The sequence below is a fragment of the Emydura macquarii genome, unplaced genomic scaffold (genome assembly GCF_026122565.2).
Source record: "Emydura macquarii macquarii isolate MOO-44397 ecotype Brisbane River unplaced genomic scaffold, CSIRO-AGI_Emac_v2 contig_369, whole genome shotgun sequence".
NCBI lineage: Eukaryota > Metazoa > Chordata > Testudines > Chelidae > Emydura > Emydura macquarii.
The window spans coordinates 3139839-3154315 of NW_027130506.1; the positions used below are offsets into that span (position 1 = coordinate 3139839).

General features: G+C 39.3%; 1 protein-coding gene across 4 annotated transcripts in view; it reads right to left on the reverse strand.

Moving 5' to 3' along the window:
• Positions 1 to 14477, reverse strand: part of ENPP2 (ectonucleotide pyrophosphatase/phosphodiesterase 2) — a 95734-nt gene that overhangs the window by 30845 nt on the left and 50412 nt on the right. For all 4 annotated transcript variants that reach the window (XM_067530765.1, XM_067530757.1, XM_067530781.1 and 1 more), the window contains 4 exons: positions 14029 to 14148; positions 5593 to 5648; positions 2079 to 2144; positions 1353 to 1425 (listed from right to left, as the gene is read on the reverse strand). In XM_067530765.1, coding sequence (XP_067386866.1) covers positions 1353 to 1425; positions 2079 to 2144; positions 5593 to 5648; positions 14029 to 14148 — 315 coding nt within the window. The remainder of the gene's footprint in view (positions 1 to 1352; positions 1426 to 2078; positions 2145 to 5592; positions 5649 to 14028; positions 14149 to 14477) is intronic.

The window sequence follows — 14477 nt, forward strand, 5'->3', positions numbered from 1 at the left end:
TAATAATGGCTCACAATTACTTTTAATTACATGCATATATTATTGCTTATGAACCTGTATGTGGACTGTTCCAGAAGAGATATTGCCTTTGTCTAACAGGCATAACTGATATTAGGAAAGGGAACACAGAGAGAAATTTCTCAGAATTTAGGGTTTTTTAGGGAAAATTACTAAATGAATAAATGAGAAGAGGTTATCAGTCAAGTTGAAATGGAACCAGTCCATGACAAAAAGCTTTTATTTATAAAACCCAGGAAATTCTGAAATGTTTTAAAGGACAGTTTTTGAATGCTCCCATCTCTAACAGGAAAAGACATGAGAGATTTTATGTAAACAGGTTGAGAAATAGTACTGGACAGATGCACCCCCTTGAGTGCATTGTGAGACATCGGCTACTGAAAAAGTGCTTTCAGCTGCTCAAGAAGTGTAGGTACCTGAAATAGCTCCAAAATGTTAAATGCTGTTGCTTTTATAAAATGTTGCTTGCTTTAAAAGAAAGTGTATAAATTTGTTCTTAATTTTAAGAGTTTGATCTTGAGCTTCCACAATTTTCATTGAATTCACTGTGAATTTGCCTAAGTAATATGTTCAGGATGAACTGCCAAGTGTTTAAATATGTAAGTGTAGAACTAATTTGCCTCACCACAACCCCAAAATAACATACTCCTTTACAAATTTTTGGATATTCTTGAAAAATGTAGTAATTTGGTAAGTAACCAGGGCAATTCATGTGAGTTCTGAACACTTTGTCACCACTCCTGAGCCCAAACCAGAGGACAAAACAAAGTATGGTGCTTTAAGCACCTCTGGGAAGTGATAGATTTTAAAGCTCCCTATCTCATGCTTTTAGGATTCAGATGTCCATTTCTTAGGGAATAGTATTGGCAGGGCTAATCAAAGTGCCTGTTCATAGACCGAATATTGAAAATTGCAGTTTTTCAACAGCATCTCTAGAATAGAATGTTATCCAGGTTCTTTTAGATTTTCAACTTTGAAAAAAATATTAACCCTCCCCTGTCCCCCAAGGAAACATACCAGAGAAACAAAGATCCTTTTTGAAACCTTTGTGAGGCAAATACCTACATCCTTAATGTGAACTTTATACATTTCACTCTTCATACCACACAGAGAGGGGCTTCTAGAACAGATGGACAGTTCTTAAAGTCAAATGACCCTTGGTCATAAGTTCTTGTTTATTTTAGCCAATTGTTTTCCCTTTCTTACATATAGGAAGAGCATTGAGAGATAAGAAAGCACCTCAGCGTAGGAGTAAAGTTTTAGCAAATACTCCATAGATGGCATAGTTGATCCTTGAGATGTGTACCTTTTATACAGGAAATAATTATACTAACCTCAGGACCAAAAGGACCATATCTGTGACCAGCAGCATCTGGTTGTTCAGAGTAGAAAGCATAAACATAAGGCCTGAAAGAAAGATTTTTTTCAGAAAAGTTTGCTTTCAACCACAAAAGAAAAAAATTGCCAGGTCATGTTAAGTCAGCCTTTCAACTATTGTTTGCCTTATGGAAAAAATTGTTGCTCAGTCATATGTTTTCCAAAGTATGTTTAAGCAATTAGTTGCTCCAGAACTTCATTAGATCTCAGAACACATGCTGGGAAGCACACAGGGCACAATCTGAGGACGCTCTCTTAGTTCCATAAGAAGGAGAGATCACGATACCAGCTCACATGGGCTCTGCAGCCTCCAGCATGTGAGAACTTGTGCAATAAAAAACACAATTAAGATCTTGACATTTTCCCAAGCCTCAGGGTGCAGCTTCTGCATTTACCACTGCCTAGAAGTTTGTTAAGCCACATTAGACTAAGAAGCATAAAACAGCCAACGTTAATCCATGTAATTAAATGTTTCCCAATAATCAAAGGACATTCACATCAGAGGTTTTTTGAGGAGGATTGAAACACTGCTGGTTAAAAGCTAAGAGCTACAAAGAATAGTAATACTGAATGCTGGCAATAATAATTTTAACACTAACATTCCATCTGTTTCTGCAGCTCCAGCTACTTTTAAAGAGAAGACAAGTTGGAAGTTTACAAAAAAAGAATGCTACATTTGTTACCTTTCATTGTCTGGTAGGGTTAGCCACTGCAATATTGTTAATATTCTGCGTTCATGAGGGATGACACTAGACCACAAAAGAAAAATAGGTTTAGTTACTGTTGTGTACAGAGAAGATAACCATTAGGTATACCATGAGCTGCATCCAAAACCATGATCAGGACTTATCATGGACAAGCTAATCTTCTCTTTTTGCTTGTTCGTGTTCAAATTTCATTCCCATTTTGCAATTCAAATTATTGCACATCTCCTGCAACTCCATGTAGTGTACTGAAAAGGAAATAGTTCATTTTTCTACTACCCTATGTAGCAATGGATAAGGACCCATTTCTGCAAACTTTTACTCATATGGGTAGTCCTTGCTCATAACAGTAGTTCCATTGAAGTCAACACTACTGCCAGCTTAAGGACTACTCACATCAGTAGTGTTTACATGATTTGCTCCCACTACTACTGAAGTTATTAAAAAGGCTCACATTGACTTTGGTGGGAACTGATCTAAACCAGTTTACCCCTCAGATATATTTAGAATGCCAGTCACTCAATCAGCACCATGTCTCTCACAATTTTGAAACTCTTATTCTTCTAAAACCATCCTTAGACTATTGAGACTTCCCAGTTGGGTGGTGAGACTAATATCTACTAGAAGAAGAATTTATAAACAGACGTTAATCTTTAAAACATTCTTCCTACAGAAACTGGCTGAATCGCTACGTTCAGAATTATTTCAAGTTTGCATTTAACTATGAACTATGTAACAGATTCTAAATAATGTGAATTACTTAAAACCATTAGTCACCAAGCCCAGCCTGGATACTTATTGGTAGCATATTTTCCTAACAGACAAGGAAAATAAGTGAGGTCCCTTGCTCCTAGGCCAGCAGGTTGAAACTCATGGGGGTTGAGGGGAAGAGATGTGGGGGGGGGGAGGGCGGGAGGGAAAGCCTCTGTCTATCATAGGTTTTTCATAGCTGTCTGAGATCCACAGGAGCTGTGGTATGCCCCAGTTTTTACATTCCCTTGGACCGAGGGGACCCGCCCGCCCCCCTTTTTTTTAAGAGTAGGCTCTGCAGACTCGGCACCTCAGAATGAATCTCTAAGTGTCAGCACTCCTACTTCACACCATGAGTTTAGCCCAATACCACTAACTGAGACAGACTCCTAGTCAGAGACTTTTACTCTCTTCAGGGACCCATGCACCTCAGCAAGTACACCAGGCAGCTTTTCCAAAACAAAGTAGGGTTTATGAGTCAACTGGAACACAGCATCGGAAGTCCTTAGGTTAGCACATTTCATTCTCTCTCTCTCTCTGTCTGTCCCTTTGTCAGTTCAAGGTGAGAGCAGTACAGCCTCTCCCAAAAGTCAACCCTTTAGCCTTTGCCTGTCACCTCTCTGTCCTTTGTTTTCGAGCTGGCCTCTGCTCAGCTACCCTGCTGAGAGGTGGGGAGAAAACCTCCTTCCCCTTGGTTGTTGATTGGTAGGTGTTAATGTGCTGTCCATTGGGGGTTTCCATAGTCTTCTTAGATTTTCCATTGACATGGGTAGGCCTCAGCCAGTCATTTAATGACCCAATAAGTCCACCCCAGACTGCTTGGCAGCTTGCACACTTCATGCCTCTTGCACTGCCCGAAGAGCAGACTTAACCTACCCACAGGGTAGAGCAACCCAAGTATAGGGGGAAACTGAAGCACACATAGGATTCACAAAAAATATTACAGAAAATCACACTTCATCACAATAGCACATATCAATGTGATATTCAAGAGCCTCACAAAATTAAAGAGCATAATTCTGGTGGAAGGCTTTAACACAAAATGGGAAAGACCCATTTATCTGAATATAATCTGCTCTCTTCCAGCAAGGAGTTCCACAACAGGACCCCTCCTGCCAAAGTTAGTCAGAAGGAAGAAAATGAGGTGATCTCACTTCACTCTAGTAATCCTTCAGAGCTCAGAAGTGATACCTATCCAGCCATTTTCAGATAGAAAGATGACTGGCAGAATGTAAGATTAGGCAGTAAAGGAGGAAAAATGGCAGGGATCCTCAGAATTGTCTTCTGGATTGGAGCAAGGGGAAGAGGCTATTTTATCTAAGCATGAAACAATTTCTCTTCTAAAAAATGACTGCGTCTATTCTGAGGGGGGAAATTTCTCAATTAGTCAGGCTGCTGGCACATTTTCATCATGCCAAATGCTGTAAGTGGTAGGAGGGCAGAAGAGGCTCCTATAAGCACCCATGACATCCATGGGTTAAAAGAATATGTTGCTGATAAGGCCTGGTCTATATTTAAAAGTTAGGTTGACACAGCTATGGCAGTCAGGGGTGTGAAAGATTCACACACCTGAACATAGTAGCTATGCCAACTTAACCCCTGGTGTAGCTGCAGCTAGGTTGACAAAAGATTGCTTCCCTCTGTTGTACACTGTAACTTCGTTAAATATTAAAAACCCCATCCTTGTTGTAATGTGAAAAAGATTCAGTGTGGAGTGCAAAACAGTAGAGGGCCATGTGCACTGAATTAGAGTGCTGAGTGCAAAAAACAGTGAAGGGCCGTGTGCATGGGACTGGATATTCCTGGAAATACTTAAGACTTTGGAGAGATTGAGCTGGACTGTCCTTCATGGTGGCAGCAGCAGTGCAGCAGAACGCGAGAAGATCCTGAGAGACCTGAGAGAGACAGTTTTGGTTCCTGTTCCTTCCTCATTGTTCCTGCTGGTTCCTGAGATCCTGTACCTGTTTCCAACCTGATCCTGACCTGACTCTGAGTTGATCCTATTCCATTTTGGGATAGTGATGTATTGATTTCTCCTTTTCACTTGTTCACTATCCCCGTGTTTTGTTTATGTGCTATTGGAGCCTTGGCTTTAAGCCTTTTTGATAAACCTCTGAGCGGTTATTAATAAAACTTCCATTTGTTTATACACTTACATACTGTTGTATTAGTCTGATTAACACATTTCTCCTCCCTGGTGATTAGATACAGGCTAGGGAAAGAACCTATGGAAGGAAGGGGTCCTTGTAAACATTATTGTCTTGGACAGACACTATTCCTTGTACAACACTTTGACCAAGCTACAGGGAAGTGGCATTCCTACATCAATGGAAAAAAAACCTTACACTATGGGCACTATAGAGATACAATTACAGTGCTGTAGCTGTGCCACTGAAGCACATGTAGTCTAGATATGGCCTGAGACTAAACTCCCAGCTCCACATCCAACTGAAGATGAGAAATAAGATTTACATCATACCTACACTTATTTTCAACTCAGGAGCCTTCCACAAAGAAGTCTTCAAGCTATGAACCAATGTAAATGTCACACTGTAATATATTATTTAACAAAATTATTTAAAAAGCCACCACAGGGGGGAGGAAAGGGAGGAGGGTAAAAAAATGCTTTCTTTTACTGGGAAGCTATTGAATGTTTCGAGCCAGGGAAACTAATGAACATTTCTTTACACCAAATTAATTCAGAATTATTTGCTACAGGTCTCCAGAAATAAAGGTCACTTACACAGACCAGAAGAATGTTCCAGTTTTCACCCCTTGCTTTGGAGCAGTAATCCATATCTAATGAGGAAAATATAAAAGGATTATAATAGGGCTCAAGTCTTGATTTAAAAAGGAAAATTAAAGCAAACTTTTTCAAAACATGTTTTCTTACCATAAACACGAAGGTAAAGCATAGCGTTTAGAACACGGTCTCAGATTTGAGCATTTGTAACAAGACATGCTATTCCACACAGATTTTGGGGAAGTGAATTACTGTTTAGTCAGCCACGTTGAGGTATGCAGTGTTATTGTAGCCAACTGGTCCCAGGATATTAAAGAGACAGGGTGAATAATCGTTTATTGGACCAACTTCTGTTGGGGAGACAGACAAGCTTTTGAGCTGATACAGAGCTCTTCTTCAAGTCTGGAAAATATGAAGAAGAGCTCTGTGTAAACTCAAAAGTTTGTCTCTCTCACCAGCAGAAGTCCAATAAATGATATTACCTCACTCACCTTGCCTTGTAGCCACATGGAGGGTCATTTTACACTTTTCTTCCCTTTCACCTTAAATCTCCATTATTACTCTTTCATAGGAAGTGATGTAGCTGTATGGCCTACATGAGGCATTTCTAACCATTGTAGACATCACGGGACAGCAATATCCCATCTTGGCCTCTTACTGATCAAAACTGGGAAAACACCAATTTATCAAACTGTCAAAAATTTGTTTCTAAAACTAGAAGACATTCTCTCTGGCTGAACAACAAATAGTTCCCAATGGCCATGTATTAGAAAATACTTTTCTTAACTCTGAACCTACTGTGTCAATATATATGTTTATTATTGTCGTACTTTGCCCAAGCAGATACTTACAGATTGTTGCCTGGGCATGCATTACTCCACAGCCATGTCCTGAATTTTCTGCACACATCTTATATTAATCTTAACTGAACTAATTTAATGAAGTGTTACAGTGCTAGGAAAATGGAAATTTTTATATTTGAGACAATTGTTAATAAACGTTTAATCTAGGTATATTATTGTACTCATTACACAATGATGATAATAAGCATCTTCTCTCCTCCTTTCAATCCATTTTTCTCCTTTAAGGGTTCCACAATTGATCTCCGCACCTTCAATGCCTCCAAACCTTATTTCTCAATTATTTCTCAATTTTTTGTTTGTTTGTTTACTGATGGATCTATTCAGTCCAGAACAAGTGATCATACCTGTCTGTTGTTTGGCCAGATAATAAAGCAGATCAACCAAGTCCCTCTACAGTAGGTAAAGTTATGTACTAATCCTAACTATGATTCTATAATTTACTACTGCTTCCACCCAGAGTCAGCCTAATAATTTTTCTAAGTATCCAGTGGATGTAAAATTTAACGAGTGAGCTAAATTGTTCAAGGTGATAGAGTAAAATCAGAAATAAGACGAAGTAAAGAAAAACTAAGCCTGTATGCCAGGGAAAGCTTCCTAAGGATTACATGCTTTAGATTACGACATAGGTTCTCTGGGGCAGGGTGACTTGAATTTTGTATGGTTCAGAAATACCCTATCATGGGTGGAAGGGTAGGGTAGAGAATTGGTTCCATGCAGGCTTTGGATGATTGTGTAATAATTATAATTTAAAAGTTCATTTAAATGATCAACATTGCATGAGAACTCACAGATCACCATGTGAGATCAGTGGGATTTGGCAGATCACTTGTATGTTATTTTCAGGTGAGTATGGGAAGGTAGCTTGAGGGCATATAAAAAAAATTATGCTCGTTTTTGTAAATGCTATTTACTGCATCCTGAAGTATTTTAAAACCTGATCATGTGAATTCAACAACCTAGTTCTCAGAGTACTGAAAACAAGTTATTATTTATTAAAAATGTGACACGTGCCACCATCAGTGTGCAAATATCAACATAGAAATAATGGGCATCTGGGCCAGTGTCCTCAAAGGAAGAACTAAAAAACTGTTTCTTGATGCTTGTAGCTCCCTTCTCAGTGTTTTATGACACCTAGCCTAACCATAAGAGTGAATCTAAAAGGTCTCTTAACCAGTAATCAAAGCTATATTCATTTCTGAAAATACTGATCAGATGGTGTGTGGGGGTTTTTTGTGTGTAGAGTAGTTTACATCCTCTATGAAACATGAAAATCACACTGAGTCTTGTCAGTAGATCAGTCCCTTCCTTCCCTGCTCAACAAATTCTTCTACTATAGAAATAAGTTGTCTAGAAAAATCAAAGAGAAATGCGTAATAAAAATGAAAGCCATGTTAAACGTCCAAGACATAATGCAGGGTTTTGTAGCATCCCAGAGAAATTTGTCACTGTTCTGAAGTGTCTCTTAGGAGAGGATAAGCCCTTCTGGATGATTTATATTCTTAAAAGCTTTACTTTTAATATAAAGAACTGATTTTTTTTTAAGCTCAAAATCTTCACTCAATGTCAAATCTGATATGAAGACTTTTTTAATGGTTGAGAACTTCCTGTTTTTCAGAAATAAACTCAAATAGGAGAATGCCACTTCTCATACAGCGAAGCAAGCAGTAGGCCCATGTTTTCTTCCAAAAAAAGGCATTGTACTTTTCCAGCTTTTCACCCACTAACTTTTAGATCATGGCTGTATAAAAACTGCAGTACATCTCATAAGCTCTTTTAGCTTTCTGGTCAGCCCCCTAGATTGGTCCTCTGTGTCAGGGCTGGTTGGTTTTTTCTGAAATTTTACTTTCACTTTAAATTTAGACTGGAAGCATTTAATAATTCTTGTGGGGTTTTTTGTTGTTTTTTTTAAACTGAAGGTAAGACTTCAAAAGGGCCTGGTGAGAAGCACTGAACTGTGTTGCTGGCCAGCTGAGGCTCCAAAAGGAACATCATGTTCCTAAACTGCTTCCTTAATCTTAGCCGCTGTATATTAATGAGCCACTGAAATACATGTTGTGTTTTAATGCTATGTTTATAGCCTCTAGACACTGGGGACAAATACTACACATCTTAGCTATATACCCCTGAAACTGATATATTTCAAGTCCTACATCTAAGCAATCTCTATTTTTGAAACAAATCAGAGTTGCCTCTGTCTAATGGGAATATGTTGTATTGGCTCTCAAAGGATCAAGCTTAGGCTAGCAGGGACTGGGGGGCATGGAGACCGCAGGAATATTCCCTGAGGGAATAAGGAGCTTCACAGTTTACTCAAATGGTCTCTCCCAACCACCCTAGGAACAGTAATGATATGATGGTGATATAAATGGAGAGAGATGGGGCTCTGGAGGAAGTTGCATCCAGCCTTTCTATCGTAGAAGGATTGTCAATTGTTGTAAAAATATTTTCCTGTAACTTCATGGTCAATGGGGGAGAAAATGGATATCCATAAGCAACTTTTTTGGCTTTAAATTGGCAATCCACCCTGTTTGTCTGACCTGTCTCAGCCAATTACTAACTAGTAACTTTCTGACACTGAAAACTTCCGGCTCTGCTGGAAGGCAATTGTGCTAAACTTCTTAGTCATATGACTATCTCAATCCAATAAAGGGTGCATGGTAGGGAAGGAGTTACTGTATATCTTACTTTTTGGTAGTATGGTTACCTATGAAATAGCTCTGGTTTTAACGCTATGTACTTATACCAAATTTTAACACATTTCTTTACCTCAGAAACCCTGTAAGTTACTGTGTAATCTCCTCTCTTGTTAAGAAAGGGATTTCCCACCCACAGATTGCCTGTCCTCAACCACAAATGGTGTATACAGTACCTCTGCTTCTGACCAGACTTTCCTTTCTTGGCCAGGTTGCAAAAGAAGTGTTTGTACAGTGCTCCCACAAGAGCCAGAGTTCAATGCGTTTACTCGATGTTGGCCTTGGCCTAGGATGTGCTTTTGCTCCTTTCATAATGCAACAAATCCTGGGTGAGCTTCATGAAGTGATTTGGAACTTATTTTTCCAGAGAAGATAAAAGTAGAAAGATGTTGCATTTTGCTGGCTTTTACAATCTCGTTCAGCCACCATGCCAACAGACTTTCCTCGTACTCCTGTATGTACACAAAGGCAGTCTTGTCTAGCAGTTAGACCAGGAGACAGGAAGTTCTGAGAACTCCTAGGTTCTATTCCTGAGCACTGCCACTGACGTACTGTGTAATGTTGAATGAATCTCTGTGTGTGTCTACCTACTAATAAAAGGAATAGAGTAATACTGTAATTCAGAGGTGTTTAAAGGCATTACTATATAAAAGCCACTATAAATGTGCAAAATAGTGTATCTTACTACTCAGCTGGATTTGGGTATTGGCTGTTGCACTAAAGCTGACTCTTTGGATCCTTAATTCAACAGACTTTTCTGCACTAGAGAAATTAAACACTCTGATACTTGTGATATACTGTAATGGGAATACTGGTTAATGCTTGAAATGTTCATAGATGGTCCTCTCCCCTTTGTGCTAGTAGGGTATTTTGACAATGTAGACTTACACCCACCCACCTGGTTTTGCAAGCAATAGTGATGTGATATAATATATATGCATGTTATATAATATAGTTTCCAAAACTGACTCAAAAATGCTATACGACTAGCAGCTACAACGGATGTGTTTACATACAGCAAATAAATGACAAACTCACAAATGGTGCTGACCTTGCAAAACCAAGCACAGCAAACATTAGGATAACTGACCTGAACAAACATGCTAGGCAGAGCGGATAGTGTAACACATGAAATTTATAGGTACAGTACAGAAACACTGAAGTATGTATAACTTTAAGATTGTGAAATGAACCAGCGAGGGAGGTCGTTCAAAGATAACCCTCATGCTCGGTTCTCAACTCTTCCTACTCTGGAGGGAGGGATAGGATGTCAGTCTTATTTTTGTTTTCTACATTGGCTTTTAGGCTAAGATCATTGATCATGTCCATTGGGAGGAGTGGGAGTGAGGGGGGCACTTACATCCTGTTCTTTCAGGCCTGTGAATTCAGTCTAATTTGTCTGGTGCAATCCTATTTTGTGTTAATATGAAACTATGCACCTATATGTTGCATTTGAATGACCCTGCAGTCTCCTCTTCAGAGGCTCTGAAATATTTTTTCAAATGTTTTATTGTTGTGACAGTGCATGAAATTGCATTACAGTAAACTTTTTCCTTTTAGTTCTAAATAAATAAACCAAAGTAGTTTTTCAAATGATCCTATGATATTTTATGGTCAGTGTAACTTAAATCTAGCTCTGTGTTACAAGGTCATGAAGATAGAGTATGCTAAGGATAAAAAACTGATTGAGACCCTCTTTCCCCCATAAGTCATCTGTTCAAATATGGACTGTATGGGTAGGTAGTCTTTAATGACTTCTGACTGGTCATTTTCTGAGGAGGAGTTGGACTTATTTCAGGTCTACTAAGTGGGTGTCCATGTTCCAATACCAAGATAATTGCAGTCTCATCCCTGTTAGATGGGCAGAACAAGTCTCTATTTGATAGGAAAGGTTCCTCCAGTACGGTGTGGGGAAGCTTGCACTGCCACTGTCCGTGCTCTACTTCTATCTATCCACAGAACAATTATCATGTAGAGGACGAGGCTGTCTCTTGTCACATCTTAAACTCAGTCCTGTAAGACTATTATATGTAGAAGATCCATGGACTGGAGTGGGAGTCTTGCACACAGGATCAGGATCAGGCTTCATGTGAGCATAACTTTGAAAAGCAGAGAGGTCTTATGCATTGAGTCTCCTATTCCAAGCAAAACCGTGATGTTCAGAGAACATGCCCTGATCAGTGTATGCCATACAACAGAACTTCCGTAAGGAGGCTGGGCAGAGGATCAGAATTAAAAACAACTATCAACCTCTCAACTGATATGCAGGATGCCTTGGCCAAATGTGCCACTCCTAATAGTTAGTCTGTCAAAGCTACTTCCATTTTACTAACTTGGCCAGAGGGAAGATGTCTCTTGGTGCATTTGTTTAGAATCACTACCTAAAAATAGACAAGGTAGTGGTTCATTTCTGCAGTAATACATTTTACTTATATAGAGTTGTGTAATATCTTTCCTCAGCAGCACCTTTCGTCTTTTGTATTTTGCTGGTTGCTCTCTGAATTTCCTTGAGGTTGCTAAAAAGATTAAACTCTGAGGTATCCAAAACTGTATTTGATATTTTGGGGACCTCACCACAGAGGGGGTCTCTTCCACCCTGCTTAGGTAATGCCTTTGTACAGATAGTTCAAGAGTAAGTTTGGGTTTTTTGGGCCACCTTATTTTCCATCCACTGCTAATACCAGGTTTCTGTCAGGGTTATGGCTTTCACAAGTTTCTCCTCCTTGAGTGTCTTGGGTTGGGATTTTTCCCTCCCGGATGTATTAACTTGCATTTTTCCAGGTACGCTTTCAATTTGTTATTTTATTCATGCCTTAGTAGTGCTTGCAACACCTGCCAGTCCCATATGTGACTTTAACTCAGTCAACTCCTTAGTTGTTCCAGAACTCCCCTGTATTCTTCCCATTACCATCTCTCAGGGCCCTTTGTTTCGAGTCTTCAGGCAATTTTTAGTGTCAGTGACAGTATTCTGCAGCACGTTTGTGAGAACTAGCTGATCTGTCCCACTCAGCACACCAGGTGATGTGGCATCTACAGTGCTAAGTCAAATACTTAAGTGGTCTTTTATATACACAAGCACTTTATGAAGCCGGGCCTGATCTTTTCTATTCTTCCCATTTTGGAATGAAAAAAGTGGTGGCAAATATTTAGACTGCACCAACTCCCAATGAATTTCAATGCAAAATTTAAAATAACTGCTTTGAGGTCCCTTTGAAGACTACAGCCTTACAGTGGAAGAACATGGCCTACTGGCCCCAGGGTAAAGATCCAAGACTAGTTTAAAGTTCAAGATCAGATGTTTTGCTTGAGAGATATGCTCTTGTTCAACTGAAGCAGGAATTCATTCAGGGAAAGTCTTATGGCTTGTGCTATGTAGGAGGTTGGAGCATGTGATCACAATTGTCCCTTCGGACTTAAAAAAAAAAAACTCTGAAAATGTCCGTTTATAAATATTGAGCGTTAATATGTTTCAACAACCACACACAGTACCAGGACTTGTGGTGTATTGAGGACTGGGTTGGAATTGCAAGCTACCACTTTTAAAGTGGGGGTGGAGGCACGGAGGGGGAGGTTCCTGGTACTGTTTGCAGGCTAGAGGGCTCTGCAGAAAAGCGTGAGAGCAAAATTGGCCTGGGGAAAAAAAAAAAAAAAGTTATTTAAAGCAAAGTGAGATGAGTGGTGTGTCTCTGCCTTAGAAAGTGAAAAGGATGCTGTCTCTCTTTGATTCTGGGGTCTTGTGTGTTATCATTCTGAATTCTAAGAAATAAAAGTAGCACTGTTACAACCTTCCAGCAAGAGTATGTATGCTTTTATCTAATTTCTGTGTGTATGTTTCTAACAGAACTAAAACCTGACTAATTTGTAATGTGCAAATTAAAGGGAAATACCATAGAATCATTGAACTGTATGGCTAGAAGGGACAACAAGAGATCTTCTAGTCCAGCAGCTCCCAAACTGTGGTACGCATACCATTGGTGGTACGCAGGTCACCTCCCAATGGTACACGTCCACCTGCTGCTGGGGGGCTGGCGCTCCCAGCCCCACCCCTTCCTCCTGCCCCTATAGTTGGTGGTACTGCAGATTGTAGCGTTTTATGTTAGTGGTATGCAACGTGGTAGAGTTTGGGAACCGCTGTTCTAGTCTAATGATACTCAGACCTTAGTGTTCGGGAGCCAAATTAGCAATCAACATTATCCAATAGCGCCATAGTAGTGTGAATTCATTCTCAATGCACCTGGATATCTATAAGATGCCTCTGTGTTACCTATTTTCTGTATTACTGCATCTGAAGAAGAGAGCTGAAGTCTCTCGAAAGCTTATGTCTGCAAATATTAAATTTGTTAGTCTTTAAAGTGCCACAGAACTCTCATCATATTATGTATATAAATTCTCACAGCAAAACTACTGACCAAGTATATTATTTTATCAACAATTGGTTAATCACAGAGTAAAAGCATCCTGATTGATAGATAATTAAGTCACACCCCGTTTTAATATCATATGCTGCAAAGAGCCACAGGAGACACTTACAGCTCACAAGCCTCACTGTTCTAGTCCATTCCCCTGCACTGAAGCAGCATTACATATACCTAGACAAATGCCACACTCTGACAATATATTGATTTGTGTTCAACTGTGCTCCCTAGAACAAGATATTTCTAACTACATCTAGTTCATATGTATCAGAAAGAGCCCTGTTGCATAATCAATGCTTTTACTATTCTGAAAAGTGAGAGCCAACTCAAAAGTTACATTAAAATGACAGAAGCTGGGCCAGATGTCAGGAGATTAGGTTCAAATTGTTCACAGATGTATTTTTATTGCTACTATTATTGGCTGTATTCCAAAGCACAGGAGGAAAAATAAAATTTGAAACTTACTGGTTGACCTCCCCACCATCTGGGATTGAATTTCTCTCGCCCTCGAAGACTGAAGCTGGCATCAAACACAGGGTCATACATTGAATTGCCAACAATTCCATGTGATTCAGGATAGAGTCCCTTTGTGCAGAAGTAGATTAATTAGTGAACTTTTAGTACATGTAAAATGCAGTTCTGCAGTGTTATCCACAAATACCACTAAATTCTTTAAGAATGGAAAACCAGGTATGCCTGTAACTGCACCTGAATTAGAGATTTTAGTTTTAAGATAAAATGTATAGTACTTTAGATATTCATTAAAGCAGTATGAGATAAATTGCACATCCTGATCTTGTCTTAAAGTATAGGTAATTCAGCAGTTAGCTGAAGCTTTTTCATACGGGGTGAAATCCATTTTTTGCCATTTAAAGTATGAAAATAAGTAATAGAAAGTTCTTTTAAAGTAGTAC